Raw genomic sequence first — 17,039 nt, 5'->3', positions numbered from 1 at the left:
GGGGGTTGGACTAGAGGACCCTTGTGGTCTCTTTCCAACTGTGATTCTATATGATGATGTGAGTCCATCTCAAAATTCCACCCTGAAGTGAAAAAACCTGAGAGATTCCAGACAAGGGTCACAGATGCTCTAGAACAGAGAACCACTAGTCTGATCTGGCCTGCCATGCCTTCTCTAATGCCCCCCCCAAGCCCCGCAGCCCAAATTTTCTGGTGGCAATTAAGTACGTAGAGCAAAAGAAACAGAGGTAGAGTTAATTTCATCCTCATCATGGTTTAAATCCTTCCATCACACCGAGATGCAAATTGCCCCCTCCCTGCTCATCTGTTTGGACGCATGAAGAAGCATAAGAAGCTGCCTTTTACCAAGCAAGACCATTGGTCTATCCAGCTCAGCATTGCTTGCACTGACTGGCAAAGACACTCTGGGATTTTTTTTGGGGGGGGGAGAGAGACGGGGACTCTAGCCAACCCTACCTGAAGATGATGGGAATTGAACCAGAGACCTTCTGCATGCAAACCAAATACTCTACCACCTGAGAGCTATGGCCCTTCCCTGTACTTCACTGGTAGAACATGAGTGGGGAGCGGGCAAAAGGCTTGTGTGTGTTGCGTGTGGATGTTCTGTACATGGCATGTGGACGTATGGGAGGCCTTTGGCCACATCCACTGCCAGCTTGTGGACCCAGGAGAGCTGGTCAAGGGCGAGTGCAGCTCTCAGACCAATCAAGGGTCGCCGTCCTTATGTGGCAATGGTGCCAATGATAACAGTGCTTGTATACAGTACCTCTAAAAGGGTGCCAATTAGCTACAGCCACAAGGTTCGAGGTGCTGGTCCTGGTGAACCAGCTAGGGACTAGGAGACCCCAAGGATTGTCCCATCCCCTAGATTGCCAACCAGTCACTGGGCTCTGCAGGAGAGGGCATGTTGCAGACACCTTCCTACCAGGAAGCCTGCTCTGCATGATGTCATGATCAGGTCTTTAGTGTAGTAGCACCTCATGAGAAGACAAGACTCCCTGGAAAAGACCCTGTTGGGAAAGATGGAGGGCACAAGGAGAAGGGGAGACAGAGGACGAGATGGTTGGACAGTGTTCTCGAAGCTACGAACATGAGTTTGACCAAACTGTGGGAGGCAGTGGAAGACAGGAGTGCCTGGCGTGCTCTGGTCCATGGGGTCATGAAGAGTCGGACACGACTAAACGACTAAACAACAACCTTCTCTTTGGAACTCTCCCTCCCATTGTATATCAGTTCCTTCTCTGCTGCCTCTTTAAGGAGCAGCTAAAGACCTTTCTCTTTTAACAAGCCTTCTTAAGTGATCTTTATCCTAGTTCAAGCATAGGCAAACTCCGGCCCTCCAGATGTTTGGGACTACAACTCCCATCATCCCTAGCTAACAGGACCAGTGGTCCGGGATGATGGGAATTGTAGTCCCAAACATCTGGAGGGCCGGAGTTTGCCTGTGCCTGTCCTAGGATATGAAAAGTTTTATGCGCTTGGCGACAAAATTTTAAAAAAATTAAAAGGGGGTGGAAAGAGGGCAGGTATCTGGGAGTTAAAACACCTGTTGTGTTTTAACTATACACAATTCTGGCTTTAGGTGCTATCCCTGGCTTAATGTACACACCATTTAAAAAATCTGTCTATGTATATTTTAAAGAATGTTTTATATTTGTAATTTTTAAAAACAGTTTTCATATATGTAACTGTTTTATATATGTTTTTATTTAGCTGCAATTCACTTTGGGGTTTCCCCATGGGAGTGATTCATAAATGAAAACTATTACTACCACTATGAATAATAATAATAATAGTAGTAGTAGTAGTAGTAGTAGTAATAGCTACTACAGCTTAACCATCTCCACCCTGCTCTCGAGATGAGCCAAGGGCCACATGGCTGGGTGCTAAGCTCTTTGATAGCTTTATTCCTCCTCCATGTGCTGGTGATAAAACTTTTCCATGGGCCTCGCCTCTGGAGTCACGGCACATGCTTGGGCTATGGAATCTCGTGTGGCACACCCTGAAAAATGCACCTTGGCAACTTGAGAAAGAGACGCCTCTTCATCCTGTGAGGTTGGCCCTGTTGGGAACCAAGGGTGTCATTAAAATTAATTGTGAGTTTCAGAATGCTAATAACCCCGGCAGGTTTTTTAAAATAGTGACACCTGAAGGTCCGGCTGCACATTACTGTAGGTGCTCAGAAGGACGTACTGCTCCTCGGCTACACTTGTCTATTCCTCACCCTGTATTCCTCCCATCGCTCCACACCTGATATACTTCCTTTGCCCGTTTCCTTTGCACGGATTTCTTCAGGGATTAGCAGGCTGAGAGAGGATCTCGGTGGAAGATGAATCACATGGACTCCATCTTCAAGAAGGTGAGCCCAGGAAAAGCAAGGCTGGAATGGATGAGAGATAAGAGAAACCCCTAACATGTTATCTGCCTGTTCACATGTCTCTGGTGTGGATTAAAGGGGAAAACAGAGAGACATGTATATATATATATATATTTAATCTTTTCCCCTTCGAATGGAAAAGTTCCCTTCCACCCCAGGCTCTTAAAATCTTGACCTGAAAAGATGACCTCGGTGGAGCTTCCACGCGAAAATAATCTGTGGAGAGTTTTTCGAAATAATTTGCGGAAGGTGAACTTTAGCTGGTGTTGGACTGAGGCTAAAGAGATTGGGTTCAAATCCAAGCGGCAATCTGGCACACACTCACTCGGGAGTAATTCCCAATAAACTCGGTGGGGCTTGCTTCTGAGCAAGACATGTATAGGATTGCAATGTTAAGTCACAAAGCCCACTGACAGGTGCAATCCTAAGCATGTCTACTCAGAAGTAGGGCCCCAAGAATTTCATTGGGAGAGACTGTGGCCCAAACGGTTTTAGACCAATCACTGTTCTCCAATCTGCCTCCCAGGATTGTTCTGGGCTTCTGGGTGAAAATGTGGGCTAAAAATGTTACATATGCTAGGCATTGTTGAAGTTGGAAGAGAGATAAAATAAATAAAGAGTGAAGTGATAACTTTGGAGAAGTTAATTTGGGTGAAGGCTTTAGAGGTGAAGGTAACTTTGGAGAAGGCTTAATTTGGGTGATCTTGCAGAATCTGGGTAGCGCCAATGGTTGTTTTCATGTTCATCTGAGGTTGGCTGGGGTGGCTATGGTGTGGGTGAACCCTTTTATAGTCTCGTATCCTGACTTCATGTTTTTAACACTCGCTGGGGTGTGTGTGTGTTTTATTGCTCTATTATTGCTCTGGTTGTAAATCACTTTGGGACTTTTTGTAGTGAGAAGCTATACCTGTATACAAATTTAATAAACTCAAACCTGCTTCAAAATGTGATAAGCCCTCTGTAATGCGTGGGGGGGGGGCGGAGGAGGAACCCTGATACCGGTACTAGTTTTGCTACGTTTTGCCCCAAAGTCCTGCCTTGTTGACGCAGCTGCATACCCAGGGAAGCTGGGCCAGTAAAAGGCATGGTTTATCATTGATCTTCAATGGGTGTGTTTTGTGACCCACAACTGAACTGTAGTCTACTCTAGAGGCGACATACCGGCATACCTTTTTAAGAGAAGGAAAAGGATGGAGATTAGGAGAAAGGGGAGGTGAAGAGAAAACTCGGCCATGAAGCTCTGTCCATTCACGTCCTCTCATCCCAACCTAACTCACAGGGTTGTTGCAGGGATTAAATGAGGAGGTTATGCCACTTGGAGAAAAAGTATGCACTTTATATCTCAGTATCTCATTTTATGATTATGCCCTGACTGGGACAATAAAAGGGTACAGTATTACCATCACAGGAAACTGGAACTGCAACTGGAAAACACCAACAACCGTTTCTGTTATTTGCTCTCATTCAGACTTCACAAGTTTATCTAATTACAGGTAGGTAGCCGTGTTGGTCTGAGTCGAAGCAAAATAAAATTAAAAAATACCTTCAGTAGCACCTTAAAGACCAACTAAGTTTTTATTTTGGTATGCACGAAAGCTCATACCAAAATAAAAACTAAGCTTATCTAAAATATGGATGATGTTCTGTCAAGTGTTCCAAAGGACTATAGCATTATATAGGACTATATCTATATCATTTTGGTGGTAGCGCTGTTGTGGGGAATTGCCCCAGGGCTCACACATGGAGGGGGGGGGTCAAAACAAAACTTACAATCAACATTAATACCGTAAGTAGGCATTAACCTATGGCAAAACCTAGTAAAGGCCCACAGGGAAGCGGGGGCAAAGGATATGTAATGGCCCATAGGGATGTAACTACAAATCGTATTTGTTAGAATAGTGAAATCTCTTTTAAACTGGCATGATACACCAGAGACTAAAATTTTGATACTTCCTGCCGAGTTGTATGGACAAATTAATGTTTTTGCTTAATTTTACTTAAGACTCCCTATCTCTACAAGATGAAGGGGGGGATTGTTCCGTACTATTAATATGGAATTAATTTTTTTAAAAAAACTTTTTTTAAAAAAATCTGCTTTAAATGTGCAGATGGGGGCCTTGGAAACTTCCTCATCCTAATATGAGCCCCTATAATCCAACCTGGAGGGCACCAGGTTGGCAAAGGCTGCTCTACATTATCTATGTTATTTTACCCAGGTTCTGATTTGTCTTCCAACAGCAGAGAGGGGAGAGCTGTTAAGTGCTGGAAGCAGAGCCTTTATGGTGGCTGTGGAAATCCCCGAAATGAGAATTTCCCCTTCTTTAGACACCTGCAGAAATGCCTGCAAGGTGCGGCCTTCCCCTCTGGCTTTTGGAGAGGCAGTTTAAGTATAGCTAGAACCATTCAGACTGCCATTAATCCCTATCCCCCACTGCAAACAAGCCTAAAGCTGGGTAAATGAAATAAATATATGTTATTCCCCACTTAACTCTTTCCTGCTGTTTCCTGTCTGCCACACTTTTGTTTGTAAGGTCCTGGGGGCAGAGACCTGCCCTCTTATGCTTTGCAAAACGTCATGAATGTGCCAAAGTGTTGTAGGGATTGCATGTTGGACTAGAGCCCTGATGGAGACCAGGGTTCAAATCCCTCACTCAGCCATGAAGCCGGCCGGGTGGTTTTGGGCCAAATCATTCACCCAACTCTCAACCTGACCTACCTCCCAGGGTTGTTGTGAGGAAAGGAAAGCAAAGGGAAGAGAGACACCTTACACCCAGCTTGAGCTCCTGAAGAAATAACAACCACCATATTAGTTTAGCTTTGCTTTTATGATTTTGTTCCTTTTTTTAAAAAAAAAATCACTATTTTTGTTTGCCTCTTTTGAAGGAAAGGAGTGGAAAGCTATTGCACAAAAAATGTCAGGGCCTCCTCCCGCAGGAACCAAGGTTTGGTAGGCTTAAAAAAAAGGCTGTACTGTACTGTACTTCGAAAATTCCTGCAGCTCCCGCAAAAAAAAGAGGAATTTGGGAGGCCAGGCAGGTGTCTGAATTCCCTGGAGCAAATGCAGGAGTCAGTGTGGCGCAGTGGTTCGAGCGTCGGATTAGGACTTGGAAGCCCAGGGTTCAAATCCCCCCGCGACCTCCCTCACAGGGTTGTTGTGGGGATCAATTGAGGAGAGGGAGAGCCATGCGCGCCACTTTGGAGAAAAAGGCGGAGTGTGAATGCAACCAATAAATAAATAAAGAAGTAGATCACAAAAAGTTAAAGGATCCGATCCCGCGGCTGCAAAGCGCCAGCGTCGGCGCCAGCTCCCGCTTCTGTCGGGTATGGGGAACAAGCGAAATCGAAACCGGAGGTAGAAGCGGCAGCGGCCGGACAGTCTCTGCGCGTCGAGGAGCCGTGAGTCAGTCCGTCGGCCGCCCGGCTGGTCTCGGGATTGCAGGCGGAGCTCCGCCTCCTCCTCCGCCGGGATTTCCCCAGTCTCAGCTTGGACTGCGCCGCCAGTGGCTCCGGGTGCGAGTTCGGAGAGAGGTGGTTGCCCTGCCCGGCTCCGGCTGCTGCCTTCCTTGCTCCCGGGGCGCCAACTCCGCGGAGGCGCTGGAGGTGAAGCTGGCTGCGCGGGACGCGACGCCAGGAAGCGGGGCAGAGACCGACGCCCGCCCCGTCGGAGAGTCCCCTCGGAGAGCCGAGGGCGAAAAAGCAAGTAAGCATCGGGGCGACCCATCCGAAGAACGACGGCTGCTGCTCCCCACTTTTGCTGAAAGGTTTTTCCCCTCGCCCCGAATTTTCCATATTGAAATTAAATTAACCTGTTGCCCGCCCTGAGCTTCTGATATATGGCGAGATATATAGTGCTTTATAGACATCTCCCGTTCAGTTTTAATATGAAAAGGAACCTGCAGTTTAAACTTCCGCAGCAGCTGCGTGGTGATAGGAAGAAGGGGCACTTTCTCTTCCCTTTTTACAGCTGGGAAACTGAGGCTGAGAGTGACTTGTCCGCGGGGTATCATGTCGAATAGCATTGGGGTGATCCCTCTTCCTTAAGTCTTCATTAAGAGGGCGTCTTTGTTAAGGACTTGAACTTATAATGACAACATCCCATTCCCAAGTGCTGTGGTGCTTTAAAATCTTATACTGTATAGACTTGGGTTGCAATCCTGGACACACTTAACCTGGGAACAAGCCCTATTGAACTCAGTGGGGCTCACTTCTGTGTAAGGCTAATTCCTTTTACCCAGAGTGCCACAGCCCCATTCCAGCGACATTATTTTCAGATAATTTACCTTTGGAGATAATGAGGTTCCTGACCTTAAGTTAACCAGGCTGTAATTCTGTGCACCTTATATCTGGGTGTATTGAGCTCAGTGGGGCTTGCTTCTAAGCAGATGTGCATGGGGTTGCAGCTTCCAGTGGCTTTTAATTGGTAAATGTGAATCTGGATTCTGGAAACTGTCTTGGCCAGAAGGCAAACTTGCATTACAAATGCCTCTTCAGTCTTTTGCATTGACAGCCCATCAGATATTCACAGTGCTACTGGTAGTACAAGGGGATCTCAGCTGTGATTTCATTCATCCCTGCAGGAAATGAATGTGAGTGTGTTTGGGAAGTCCCCATTCAAAGCTCCCTTCTGGCAGTAAGCCTCTGGCAGGCAGCCTCAGACCCTCCCATCACAGCTATGGGAATAATAAGGCTGATCTGCCTTATAGCATTGTTGTAAGGAATGGTATGCATGAAGAGTTTTGGATACTCTTGTCTAGAGAAAGTACTGCTAAGTACTGTTAAATTTGTTTGGGGTCAGTGTTCAAAGCTTTTATACAAACCCTGCACAAATAGTCCCTAGTAAATCAGTATGTATGTACCTGTAAAATGGAGTGTGTTTGTCTATATAAAATAGTTTTTTTTAAAAAAAGAGATCAGTTATTGCATTTTTAAATGCAAAAAAAAGGTATTTGGCAGCTGAATGAGTCTCCATCCCATTGCAAAAAAAGGGAAACACTTTCAATATATCTGAGGCTAGTGAACATAGAAAGTATTTGTGATTTTAAAAGTAGCAGCTGCTCAGGTTGTGTTATTGAGATAGGTCTTTATCCATGCAGGTTATTGTGTCAGGACATTTTCCTGCAGCTCCTGTACCCAAATCCCTTTGTCTTAACGCCTTGGCTTAAACCATTGAAACTTATCTTAGAAGTGCAATGCCTTGGGTGTTATTCAGTGCTAGTCCTACTCAGAGTAGATCCACTGAAAGGATGAAGCCTAAGTTAGCAATTACGGTGCTGGAGGAAACTCTTGAGAGTCCCATGGACTGCAAGAAGATCAAACCTATCCATTCTGAAGGAAATCAGCCCTGAGTGCTCACTGGAAGGACAGATCCTGAAGCTGAGGCTCCAAAACTTTGGCCACCTCATGAGAAGAGAAGACTCCCTGGAAAAGACCCTGATGTTGGGAAAGATGGAGGGCACAAGGGGACGACAGAGGACGAGATGGTTGGACAGTGTTCTCTAAGCTACGAACATGAGTTTGACCAAACTGCGGGAGGCAGTGGAAGACAGGAGTGCCTGGCGTGCTCTGGTGGTCCATGGGGTCACGAAGAGTCGGACTAAACGACTTAAAGATGACGACAACAAGAACAAGTTAGCAATGTCCATAGATGTCAGTGGGTCAACCCAGAGTAGGAGTAGTGTTTCCCAATTGCCCATTGCTACATCAAACATGCCAGTGGATCATTATACTGTCAGTTTGGTACCATTTGCTGAACGGTTGGAGCCAGGTTAAATGAGTTTAACTTGAAATCAGTGGGATACATTAGTTATGGCTTAACTTAGCTCCCACTGAAATCAACAGGCCTCAAAGTACATGCAGCTAACTTAAGTCTTGATCCGACCCTATGAGCTTGGTGATGATGCCATTGACATATGCTAATATTGTAAGCAAAAAGGAACGTTTTCCTGCCCTGAGGAGGCTGCGGTATTTCAATAGTGGGAGAGATGACAGGTGAGAACTAAAGGGTTAAGCTAGAGGTTTTGTGGGAAAGGAAGGAAGGCCTGGAGGAAGAAAGAGAATGTTTGGAATAAAACTCCCATCAGCCCCTGCAAACATGGTCAACCATTGTCAGGAATTTTGGGAGCTGTGTTTCATAACAGTGTGGTATAGCGGTTAGTGTGCTGGACCTTTGGCCAGTCACTGCCTCTCAGCCTAACTTACCTCAGAGGGCTGTTGTGAAGATAAAATAGAGAGCAGGAAAAACCATTTATACCACCATGAGCTCCTTTGGAGGTGGGATATAAACGTGACGATTATAATAACAACAGTAACATATTCTGGCCATTCCTGACTTTGGTGTTTTGAAAGAAGATGCCAATATTGGGTTAAATTCAAACATGCTTATACTTAGAGAAGACCCCTTGAAGTCAGTGGGGTTTCAGTTAGCCATCACTAAAACCAACCCGTTGTTTGTATGTTAACACTTTGGATGGAGAATAGCAAGCAAAAGAAATGCGATTCGCGCTTGTTGTTGAGCACGAAAAAAAGTAGTATGCAGAAGTTGCCATAGTTCCTTTTTCTACTTTTCATTGTTACTGGCTGGGCTCTCCCGGCGTGCGAGATGTTGCATCATCTCAAGCGAAGGGGCAGCCGTGAGCAGAAGCAGTGGTTCTCCTGAGTGAACACGAAAGTGAAAGGGAGCCTTCTTGATTTCATTGGGTCACCCTGAGGAAATTTCACCCGGGATTTCTCTACTCCCTCTCAATGGCGTCTAGGCTTGGTGCCTCTGCCCTTTGAGGAGAGCTCAGTGATAGGACACACGCTTTGTGTGCAGAAGGTCCCTGGGATCTCCGCTTAAAAGGAGCTCGGAGCTGGGAAAGAGGCCCCTGTCAGGAGGAGCCAAAGCGAAGTTCACCCTTCAGATGTTGCTGGACTACAACTCCCATCATCCCTGAGCATTGGGACTGATAGTTCTTGTAGTCCATCAATACTATATTGGCTCTCCAAGTTTGGGGGTTTTGAGAGCTGCGAGGGGCAGTGCTAGGCAAGGTGGGCCAACATCTTCCGCCTTCATTCACATGCTCAGCTTGGAAACATGATTGGCATCCCCTGAAAGCCACTGCCTTTGCCTTTGGGGTGGAGAGGGTGAAAATATGCTGCCAACCGCAGTTCCCAATGTCATGTCTGTCTGGATGCTCCCGACCTGACTCACCTGCAGTCTGTTTTGTTTACCTGATAGCAGCACGTTGCATGAATCAGATTTGTGGAGAGAAATGTAGTAAGCGGGGGAAAGGGAACAGGCCCGCCTCAAAACTAGGTCATGTTGCTGCCCAATGGGGACACAGGCAAGTGTCCTTGTCCCAGATAAAGGAATGCTTGCTTACGCCTCCTCTTAATAGCTTTGCTGGTCAGCTCTTAATAGCTTTGCTGGTCAGCTACTCCGAGGCAGAGTTATCTGGAATGCCACCTTAGTGGAACCTGCAACGTTTCCAACCCATCAGGTGGGGAGCAATCCCAGTGTAGCACTTGGGCAAGGTCTTCTTAGCCAATCCCAACAAGTGGCTTCCCCAAGCTAGTGTCCTTCCAGGGGACTTAGCACTTTGTCTGTACTTTGTTGTGCAAGAGGCCCAAAGGGTCAGCTGTGCTGCAGGTTGCCTGGAATAATCTCTCCGGCCTCCTCCCTATGTCCTGGCAAAGCTCCTTTCCTGGAAAATGTGCCACGCGCATACTCAGAAAGGTTGCCTTGTGAATTTCTTTAGTGGTGTTGCTTCAGAATCTGTGTGGGACCATCATCACTGCTAGGAATGGGAAACAACAGCCACAGGCCTTTCCCCACCGAGAAAATTTAAAATGCAGTCCTGATACAGCCTAGATAGAAAGCAAAAGTGACTTGAAAGGGTATGTACACTGGAAGGTGGGAGAATCAGGAGCTCCCCAGATGTTGCTAGACTTCAATTCCCATCATCCCTGACCATTTGCTGTGCTAGCCGGGGCTGATGGGAGTTGGAGTCCAGCAACACCTGGATGGTCACGGGTTCCCTACCCTTGTGCGACTTTGTTGCCTTAAACTGCTTTACCTAGTCATTCCCTTTCCTCTGGGAATTCTGGGAGTTGTAGTTTTGTGCATTCAGGTAGGTAGCCGTGTTGGTCTGACGCAGTCGAAATTAAAAATTAAAAAATAGTTCAGTAGCACCTTAGAGACCAACTAAATTTGATCTAGGTATAAGATTTCATGTGCATCTGAAGAAGTGTGCATGCACATGAAAGCTTATACCTAGAACAAACTTAGTTGGTCTCTGAGGTGCTACTGGACTATTTTTTAATTTTTTATTACTTTGGTGCAGTGAGGCTAAGTAGCTCAGGAACCACAGGCGTGTATGTGTGTGTTCAAAGAGTCCATTAATTATCACCCTATGAAGATAAAGGGAAACGGTGTTTGGGATATTTAGGGGTTCTTTCTTGAAGACAGGGTGGAGTATCTAATTCACTCAAAGGTGATGGCTGTTTTAGGTCACCTTTTGATGAGAGGGGCGTGGTCCACCATGCCAGGTTTCACTGCCTGTGTCACCACAGGTTGTTGATCTGAAATTGCCGAATCTGCAATGCAGAGTATTCCAGATCTTCCAGAGCTGGTTTAATGCGTGAATAGAACAAAGGGGCAAATTCATGCAACTTTCGTATCCACTGTTATATGATTCATTGTATTGTTGTTTTAGGCAATCCAGGCATAATAGTATATGCCAATAAAATTTTTGGCAAGCCCCAAAACTCACGTTTCCCAGAGTTGTGTGGGCATGTGATTCTGATAAAGGTCGAACTCTTCTTGTGATGTTGTTCTACCTGAACACTGTGCTCTGCATAATCGGCTGGGGGTTTTTTTGGGGGGGGAATCATTTGGGTGGCTCCATCCTAAGTACTGTTTGCAGTGCTAGAACCTTCTCTATGGATGGAGATGTGTAGGGAACCTTTATGCCAGGCATCCCCAAACTTTGGCCCTCCAGATGTTTTGGACTACAATTCCCATCATCCCTGACCACTGGTCCTCTTAGCTAGGGATCATGGGAGTTGTAGGCCAAAACATCTGGAGGGCCGCAGTTTGGGGATGCCTGCTTTATGCTAACACTGATTGTGGGAACCTGTGTCAGGAGCGTATGTTAGTCAAGCGCTTGAGTTGCTGTTTTGCACTGCTGAAGATCAGGGGTATGCAGTGTGGTGCCCTCCAGATATTGTGGACTACAGTTCCCATCATTGCTGATGGTTGGCTACATTTGTTGGGGCCGATGGAAGTTGTAGTCCAATTGCCGCACAAAGTCTGCAGCAATTGTAGATCTCTTGGCTATAAGGAAGAGTGTCAAATGGTCAGATGTATCATTTTGTGAGAGTTTCTTTCGGAATTGAGGGATTTCTGAGCTTTTTCTGCTTGTTAGGAATACATATTTTTTTTCTTTTTCAGAGGACAGGGCATATATGCCCTAAATACTATAGTGCTGAAGGTTTTGTATTAAAAAGGCCAACTTGATGAATGCACTTGAAGTCAGCTAGGGCGTCAAATGCGGGGCAGGTAAAAACCTGGCTCTGCTGAAAGGGGGTTTGCAAGCCCCACCAACCTGGTGACCAGCAAAGTGTTGCCTAAGAGATACCGCTTTGAAAGAAAGTCAGCTGACTGTCGGGTCTTCAGAAGCCCCTTTCAGCGCCCTGCTTTGCACAGTGCTTTGGAAGGGCAAAAAAGGACAGCTGATGTCATTGTGATGTCAGGTGATTGGCAGGTGGGTGGCTGCTGGTTCACCTGTTAAACCTTGACGGGTGGGGGAGATAACAATCTGGCCTGCTGGCCAGATGCTTTTCCCCTCCCATGCTGCGCTAGAGATTTAGTCTGCCAGTGTGAAACTTCGCTCCCAGGACCAGTGATCCAAAGTGAAAAACCCCGGGCTTCCCATCCTTGGAATAGTGGGTGGAAGCAACTGCTGGGGACAGGGGTAAAGGGAGGCATCTATTTACTGAATTGGAAAGCATTGCTGTGGAAGAATCCCCTGTGCAGGAGCTCAATCTGCTTTCCTATACCATCATGGAAACAATTATATCCTTTTAAAAGAACATCGATAAGCCTCACAGTACAGCCATTTGAGTGTAGGCAGCAGGAAACTTAGGAGATGTTGGCCCTGGCAATCTAAAAAGAGCAACAACATTAAGATAAGATAGGGGCACTTCTGGCTGTTTCTGGTAAAAAGATGAAACTATCCTATCTCCTGGTCTGTTTCAAAATAATATAAGATGGAACAAATCACACTTTTCAGCTAGTGAGTGGCTCTCCCATTCCCCATTTCATATTATGTTCAGTCCTTCCTCTTCTCCTTTCCTTTAATTTCATACTGGAGGATTGCAATCCTCAGATGGCCCTGATCCTTTTTTCAAAGGTGCTGCAAGGTCCGCAGCCACCTGACCTGGTCCTTTGACATAGATCCCAATGGGTTTGTTTTCCACGTACCTTGTTTGAAAACATTTGCCAGAAGGCTTCTACAGCTATGTTCTGAGAAGGATGAAGATAAGGATCTTGGCCAAGGAAGATAACTAGGCTGCAGCAGATCAGGTGTCACCTGTCCAACCTTGGGAGGAGTTAATTGATCTCTCTCTCTCTCTCTCTTCTCTCTGTGTCACTGTCCGGTTCTTCCTTCTTGTCATATGTAGACACTAGCGGCTTGTGTTCAGCAAGCCGGGTGAGTCAAGAGGCACTTGTCTTCATTTAGAAGAAAGGTAGGCATATTTCTTGCATTGTATTTGATGGGTAGAAAGGGTGAAATTTAGATCGCTTTCAAAGAATGGTCCATCTCCAGTCTTGTCTGAAAGTCTGAGGTGGTCCGATCATCTTAAAAGCATGAGAAAATATAGCAAACCTACTGGGTCAGGCCAGTGGCCCGTTAAGTCCAGCTGCATCCTGTTCTCACAATTGCTACTAGGTGGTCAGAGAAAGCAAGGCTTCTGAATACCATTTGCTGGAAACCACAGGAGGGGAGAGGGCTTTGATGTTTGAGTCCTGCTTGAGAGTTTCCACAGGTATCTGGTTGGTCACGGCGAGAACAGGATTCTGGACTAGATGGGCGATTGGCCTGATCCAGCAGACTCATCTTACATTCTTATGTTCATGGCTAATCAGAAGCCTGTGGGAAGCCTGCAAGCTGGACATGGGTGCAACTGTACTCTGCTAACCTGTGATCTGCAGCAGCTGGTATTCAGAGCCACAGTGCATCTTACATGGGAGGTAGAACATAGTCATTGGGCAATATATTGATATATGGTCCAAAACCGGTTTGAAGTCCATATCGTGATAACAGTTTCATCGTTTTTGACTTGGCAATATATTGCAAATTATGATGTGTGTTAGGACTGTGCCATCTATCGTCCAAAACCGATAGAAAGTCCATATCATGATATTGGTTTCATAATTTTTGGCTGGGCAGTGTATTGCAATCATGACGTGTGTGTGTGTGTGTCTGTGTGTGTGTGTGTGTTATGCAAAAATCACAATGTGGGACAAATCGTGAAGCCCGACAGTGTCTCTACATAGCTCCATCCTTATGGTGATATATCAGTATATCACGATGTTTGGCTGGTGCTATACTGCAGCAAAGTTGCAAATCAGATATCACTCAGCCCTCATTGTGGCTAGTAGCTGTTAACAACCTATTCTTCCACAAAACTTAGCATGTGTCATCTTTCAGACAGGAAACCCCCTCTTTTTTTTCTCAGGACTTCTCTGTTTCTTCCTATGAGTTCAGGGCCAAATCATCTCATGAGAATGAGGCTCTTCTCCAGTGGTGTGTGCTGTTCCTTAGAAGTTCTGTGTTGCCTAAACAAAAATAAAGGGGATACGTTCCTCTTTGCCTCTGTGCAAAAGGTGCTAAAACGTAGTCTGGCTTGACTTGTGCTTTTTAATAAAAACACCGGAGGATAAATATGCTTCCGAAGCCAAAAAATTGCTCAAGTCCCAGTTTCCTTCTTACCAATGTCTATGGCGATATGTTATGTGTTGGGGAATTTCCAGTCACCTGATGGTCTAAAATAATGCAATCCTTGTTTTTCCAGGTTTTTAAGGAGTGTGTTGTGAATAGGAAGGTTCCTTCTGATTGTGGACTGGAAAGTGCTTTTAGTTGGCATGTCAGTTTTGGATTCCTGTAAGTTCCCCTCCCCAATCCTCTTACTGAAACTTATGTCAAGAATCACGTAGAAAACAAAACAGCAACAAGCTGGAAGCAAAACAATGGGAGGGGTGCCATTTCAACTGATCACTGTATAGTTGCAGAATGTTTTTGGTAGCTTCCTGTAATGTGGAGTCTTGCAGGGTTCCCACCCACCCCCTTTTTAAATGTTGCACCACATATTGCTGGAATGCAAAAAATTTAGAAAGACAAATTGCATAATGATTATCCTGTTCCAGCCATTGCAGCACATTCTTTGATTGTCCTGGTGGGGAACATGACTTTGGTCACAGCTAGGGACACAATCCAGAGCGAGCTCCAGCCTGGGTTTCCTTGCAATGCATAGGAAGGATTGTGATACCTCTCAGATTCCAAATGGTAGCACTTCTGCTGATGGGATATTGCATGATCTCAGCCCGAAGCAGAATCTCTCGCTCTCTTGTTTTCTTTTAAACTGGGAAATCGTTATGCTTCCACCAGATATCACGGACATAGCTAATATGGCTGTGGTGCTTGGATTGCAGCACCTGGAATGTGATGGCATGGGCACTCATTGGCTAGTTCCTGTGACGTGATGAACCACACCTGCCACACAGCCTGTGTAATTCTTATGCATTGCCTTCATCAATTTCTTTGCTGGATGAGTGCTCCTCTCACCAAATGCATTTTAAAAAAGCAGAAAGGGGGAAAGGGGTGGGGATGGGATGGGATCTAGGCAGGTTTCAACCAATGAGTGAAGGAGGTGGCATGGGGCTGCCCCAGCCTGCAGCATTTCCCTGGTAGATTTCTCCCCCGCCCCCTCTGCTGCTAAACTTGAGCAGCCACTGTCACAGGCAGCCCACACACTCCTCTCCAGTACATATACTGGTGGCCAAAGTCACCTTTTCGAGGCGGTGCAGGGGTGGGGAAAAGGGCAGGGCAGTTTCCTCCAGCAGGCGGCTGCAGCAGAAGGTATGACTTCTCTTGCAGAAGGAGGAGGAGGGCAGCTGAAGGGAGAGCCCCACAGCAGGGGCCATCCGTGCTGTCCTGAATTACACCAGAGATAGGGAACTCTCTTGACCATTGGCCAGACTTCCTGAGGCTGATGGGAGTTGGAAGTCCAGCAACCTCTGGCAGCCTACAGGCTCCCCAGCCTTGAAGCACACAGTGATATCCCTCCTCCCCTGTACTTGTAAGCTTGGTTAGCAAAGTGTGCACCTCAACTCCACTGACCCAAGCACATTGCAGTCCCTGCTGCAGGCTTGGATCCTTCGCTCCCTTCCAATCTGTTGTGTCGGAGAGCACGGCCTTCCCATCACATTAGTCCAAAAGGGCCCTGTGGCCTTCAGATGTTGTTGGAGTCGAAACCCCAACAGCATAGCCAGTGGTCAGGGATGATGGGCAATGGTCAGGCAATCTGGAGGGCCACAGATTCCCCATCCTTGCAGCAGTATTGGAATAGCTGTCAGTTAAATCCCCCTTTGAACATCCTCTGAAAAAGACCATGTTAAGTCCTATTGATTTCAGCAGCAGCTTGATACAAAGTTAACATGCAAGTCCGGTGGGACTTAAAAACGTGCAACCTTGGCCCATTGTAAGAATCCCTTATGGCCACCTGCCAGCTTCCCCAGTTGCTTTAAATGGGGCTTGCAACCTGATTCTATACACGTTTCTTTGAAAGTAGGCCTTGCTGAGTTCAATGAACTTGCTTCCTAGTAAGGTCACAGCCGCTCCATACATTCTAAGCACGTATAAAACATGTGGCTTTCCGCAGAGAATCCTGGGAGCGGTAACTTGTCAAGGCCATTGGGTGCTGTAGCTCTATGAGGAATAAACTACAGTTCCCATAATTCATTGGGAGAAACCATGTGCTTTAAATCTGTGTGACATGTGCAGCATGGATGTGACCTAAGTATATATAGGATCCCGGCCTTATGCCTGTTTAACTACGCAAGGTTGTGGCCTAAAGTATGCAGGCTCCATAGGCTTCTTTCCCCCCCTTCAGTGTTAAGATATGCGTGTTCTAACAGCAGATGCCCAATAACTTCCTAAGTTGAAATCATTTTGCTTTTGTCTTTAGCTAACTGTGAAATCTTATTCTGCTCTGTGTGGTTTGCCATTTGCAGGTAGAATAAGGGGAAGAGGGAAAACCGTGATGGAGTATATGAGCACCGACAGTGACCATAAGCAGGAGATTGATTTATTGCTAACAGACTTAAATATGTCTGAAGTGATCGACATCATGGAGGACCTTTACCCAAATGGAGACCTTGCCGTTTACGATGACAGCCTCCTTGCCCTGTGTCCGGAGACAAACAAGAATGAGGAGCGTGCTGAATCCTTGCTGTTCAGCGGAAGGGAAGTTTCGGCGTTGTCGTCCGTCAAGTACGGGACCGTGGAAGACTTGCTGGCTTTTGCAAACCAAGTATCCAACACTGCCAAGCAGTTTTGCCGGCCCAGGAGACAAGAGTCTGGAATCATATTAAATATGGT

The 17,039-nt window shown here is 46.3% G+C and overlaps 1 protein-coding gene across 7 annotated transcripts in view; it reads left to right on the top strand.

Annotated features, from left to right (window-relative positions):
* Positions 1–1,480: 1,480 nt before the first annotated feature.
* MAP3K8 (mitogen-activated protein kinase kinase kinase 8) overlaps positions 1,481–17,039 on the top strand; it is a 36,310-nt gene continuing 20,751 nt past the window's right edge. For 2 of the 7 annotated variants that reach the window (XM_060280858.1, XM_060280857.1), the window contains exons 1-2: positions 6,104–14,543; positions 16,673–17,037. In XM_060280858.1, the coding sequence (XP_060136841.1) occupies positions 14,525–14,543; positions 16,673–17,037 (384 nt within the window). In that variant the 5' untranslated portion in view covers positions 6,104–14,524. The other 5 variants (XM_035129628.2, XM_035129627.2, XM_035129629.2 and 2 more) reach the window with 5 other exon arrangements.

Source organism: Zootoca vivipara, chromosome 12 (assembly GCF_963506605.1).
Source record: "Zootoca vivipara chromosome 12, rZooViv1.1, whole genome shotgun sequence".
Classification (NCBI taxonomy): domain Eukaryota; kingdom Metazoa; phylum Chordata; class Lepidosauria; order Squamata; family Lacertidae; genus Zootoca; species Zootoca vivipara.
The sequence above is the reverse complement of the archived record's forward strand: the minus strand, read 5'-3'. Positions and strand labels throughout refer to the sequence as shown.